Raw genomic sequence first — 3,199 nt, forward strand, 5'->3', positions numbered from 1 at the left:
CGCCTCCAAATACCTGTGCTGTGGGGTCCCAGCAGCCCCACTGGAGACCGAGTGGAGAGGATGAGTGGGGGAGCCCAGGCCTTCGGGCACCTCACCCTGTGCCAGGCTCCCCTGGGGGGTCAGGGCTCCCCTGGGGCACCCCAGCAGTGGGGACCAGTGCCCAGTGCCCCGTGGCCAGTGCCCTTCCCCGTGCCCAGTGCCCTTCCCAGTGCCCAGTGCCCCATGGCCAGTGCCCTTCCCCGTGCTCTCTGACCAGTGCCCAGTGCTGGATGATCAGTACCCCCCCCAGTTCCTATTCCCAGTGCCCAGTGCCCTTCCCAGTGCCCAGGGCCCCTCCCAGTGCCCTTCCCAGTGTCCATGACCAGTGCCCCCCATGCCCACTGTCCAGTGCTCTTCAAACTGTCCATCACAGCCCACCCTACCCAGTTCCTCTCCCAGTGCCCAGGACAGCCCAGAACACCCAGTGCCCTGCCCGAGGCCTCACGGCCTTCCCGGTGTCCCGCACAGCCCAGTGCCCAGTTCCCAGTATGGCCCAGTGCCCGGTGTCCCGCACAGCCCAGTGCCCAGTTCCCAGCACAGCCCAGTGCCCAGTTCCCAGTATGGCCCAGTGCCCAGTGTCCCGCACAGCCCAGTGCCCAGTTCCCAGTATGGCCCAGTGCCCGGTGTCCCGCACAGCCCAGTGCCCAGTTCCCAGCACAGCCCAGTGCCCAGTTCCCAGTATGGCCCAGTGCCCAGTGTCCCGCACAGCCCAGTGCCCAGTTCCCAGTATGGCCCAGTGCCCGGTGTCCCGCACAGCCCAGTGCCCAGTTCCCAGCACAGCCCAGTGCCCAGTTCCCAGTATGGCCCAGTGCCCAGTGTCCCGCACAGCCCAGTGCCCAGTTCCCAGTATGGCCCAGTGCCCGGTGTCCCGCATGGCCCAGTGCCCAGTTCCCAGTATGGCCCAGTGCCCGGTGTCCTGCACAGCCCAGTGCCCAGTTCCCAGCACAGCCCAGTGCCCAGTTCCCAGTATGGCCCAGTGCCTGGTGTCCCGCACGGCCCAGTGCCCAGTTCCCAGCACAGCCCAGTGCCCAGTTCCCAGTATGGCCCAGTGCCCGGTGTCCCGCACAGCCCAGTGCCCAGTTCCCAGTATGGCCCATGGCGCCCAGTGCCCTTCCCAGTCCCCGGTGCCTGGTGCCCAGCCCAGTGCCCAGCACAGCCCACAGTGCCCACTGTCCCTCCCCAGCCCCCTGCAGCGCCCCCTGCAGCACCCAGTGCCACGTCCAGCCCCTTTGCAGTGCCCCCCCGCACTGCTCCTCCCTCCCAGTGCCCACGCCACGTCCCGCATCGTGCCAGTGCCCAGCGCCGTGTTCACCCCCCGCCCGGCCCCCGCGCCGCACCCGTGCCACACACACACACACCAGCCCTATGCAGTGCACATGCAGTGCCAGTGCCCGTGCAGTGCCCAGCGCTGTATTCGCCCCACACTCCCCCCCAGCACCCACACCCCCTGCGCTGCAGTGCAGTGCGGTGCCTGTGCGGTGCGGTGCCCATGGGGTGCAGTGCTGCTGTGCTGCAGTGCAGTGCCCGTGCAGTGTGGGGCGGTGTGGATGCAGTGTGGTGCTGGTTCAAGTGTGGCCGCCCATGCAGTGTGCTGCGGTGCAGTGCAGTGGCGGTGCGGTGCCCATGCAGTGCGGTGCTGGTGCAAGTGCGGTGCAGTGCGGTGCCCGTGCAGTGTGGTGTGGTGCAGTGCCCATGCAGTGCGATGCCCATGCAATGCCCATGCAGTGCAGTGCGGTGCCCATGCAGTGTACTGTGGTGCAGTGCGGTGCCCATGCAGTGCGGTGCCCATGCAGTGCAGTGCGGTGCCCATGCACTGTGCTGTGGTGCAGTGTGGTGCCCATGCAGTTCCCATGCAGTGCGCTGCCCATGCAGTGCAGTGCCCATGGAGTGTGGTGCCCATGTAGTGTAGTGCAGTGCCCATGCAGTGCCCATGCAGTGCCCACGTGGTGCAGTGCCCATGCAGTGCAGTACCCATGCAGTGCCCATGCAGTGCCCACGCGGTGCAGTACCCATGCAGTGCCCATGCAGTGCGGTGTGGTGCCCATGCAGTGCCCATGCAGTGCAGTGCCCATGTAGTGTAGTGCAGTGCCCATGCAGTGCCCATGCAGTGCCCACGCGGTGCAGTGCCGGTGCAGTGCCCATGCAGTGACCATGCAGTGTGGTGCAGTGCCCATGCAGTGCAGTACCCATGCGGTGCCCATGCAGTGCGGTGCCCATGCAGTGCAGTGCCCAGGCAGTGCAGTGCAGTGCCCATGCAGTGCCCATGCAGTGCAGTGCAGTGCCCATGCAGTGCAGTGTGGTGCCCATGCAGTGTAGTGCAGTGCCCATGCAGTGCAGTGCAGTGCCCATGCAGTGCAGTGCCCATGCAGTGCCCACGTGGTGCCCATGCAGTGCAGTGTGGTGCCCATGCAGTACCCATGTGGTGCAGTGCCCATGCAGTGCCCATGCAGTGCCCACGCGGTGCAGTGCCCGTGCAGTGCCCATGCAGTGCAGTACCCATGTGGTGCAGTGCCCATGCAGTGCCCATGCAGTGTGGTGCAGTGCCCATGCAGTGCAGTGCCCCGGGAGACGCACGTGTCGCGCCCACGCATGTGCACGTGGCTTCCCACCGCCCTGACACGCGTGTGCATGGGGCCTCCCACCAACACACGTGTGCATGGGGCCTCCCGGCGCCCCCGACACGCGTGTGCACAGGGTCTCCCGCCGCCCTGACACGGGTGGGCACGGGGCCTCCCGCCGACACGCGTGTGCACACTTCTTCCCACCGACACACGCGTGGACGGGGCTTCCCACAAACGTGTGTGTGTGTGCACGGGGCCTCCCGCCGCCCTGACACAAGCGTGTGCACGGGGCCTCCTGCAGCAGCAGCAGCACCCGGGCAGAGGGCTCTCACGGCTGCTGCACGCTCACACGGGCACGCAGACAAGCACACTCATGTGCACATATGTGCACACTCATCTGCCCACTCACTGACATGCACGCACACGTGCAGACACACATGCTTGCACACATATGCACGCCTGCGCACACCTATGCACAGGCGTGCGCGAATACACGCGTACAAATGCACATACATGCGGGCACAAGTGCAAGCACGTGCACACGCGTGCGAGCACGCGCACAGGAGCACACGTGTGCACACACACGCGTGCACACACAC

At 66.5% G+C, this 3,199-nt stretch overlaps 1 protein-coding gene across 1 annotated transcript in view; it reads right to left on the reverse strand.

The window, feature by feature from the left end:
* Nucleotides 1-2,971: 2,971 nt before the first annotated feature.
* Nucleotides 2,972-3,199, reverse strand: part of LOC106899056 — a 15,459-nt gene continuing 15,231 nt past the window's right edge. Inside the window, exon 4 of the mRNA XM_014960715.1 lies at nt 2,972-3,069. Within this exon, the coding sequence (XP_014816201.1) occupies nt 2,972-3,069 (98 nt within the window). The remainder of the gene's footprint in view (nt 3,070-3,199) is intronic.

Source organism: Calidris pugnax, unplaced genomic scaffold (assembly GCF_001431845.1).
Source record: "Calidris pugnax isolate Ruff unplaced genomic scaffold, ASM143184v1 scaffold496, whole genome shotgun sequence".
NCBI lineage: Eukaryota > Metazoa > Chordata > Aves > Charadriiformes > Scolopacidae > Calidris > Calidris pugnax.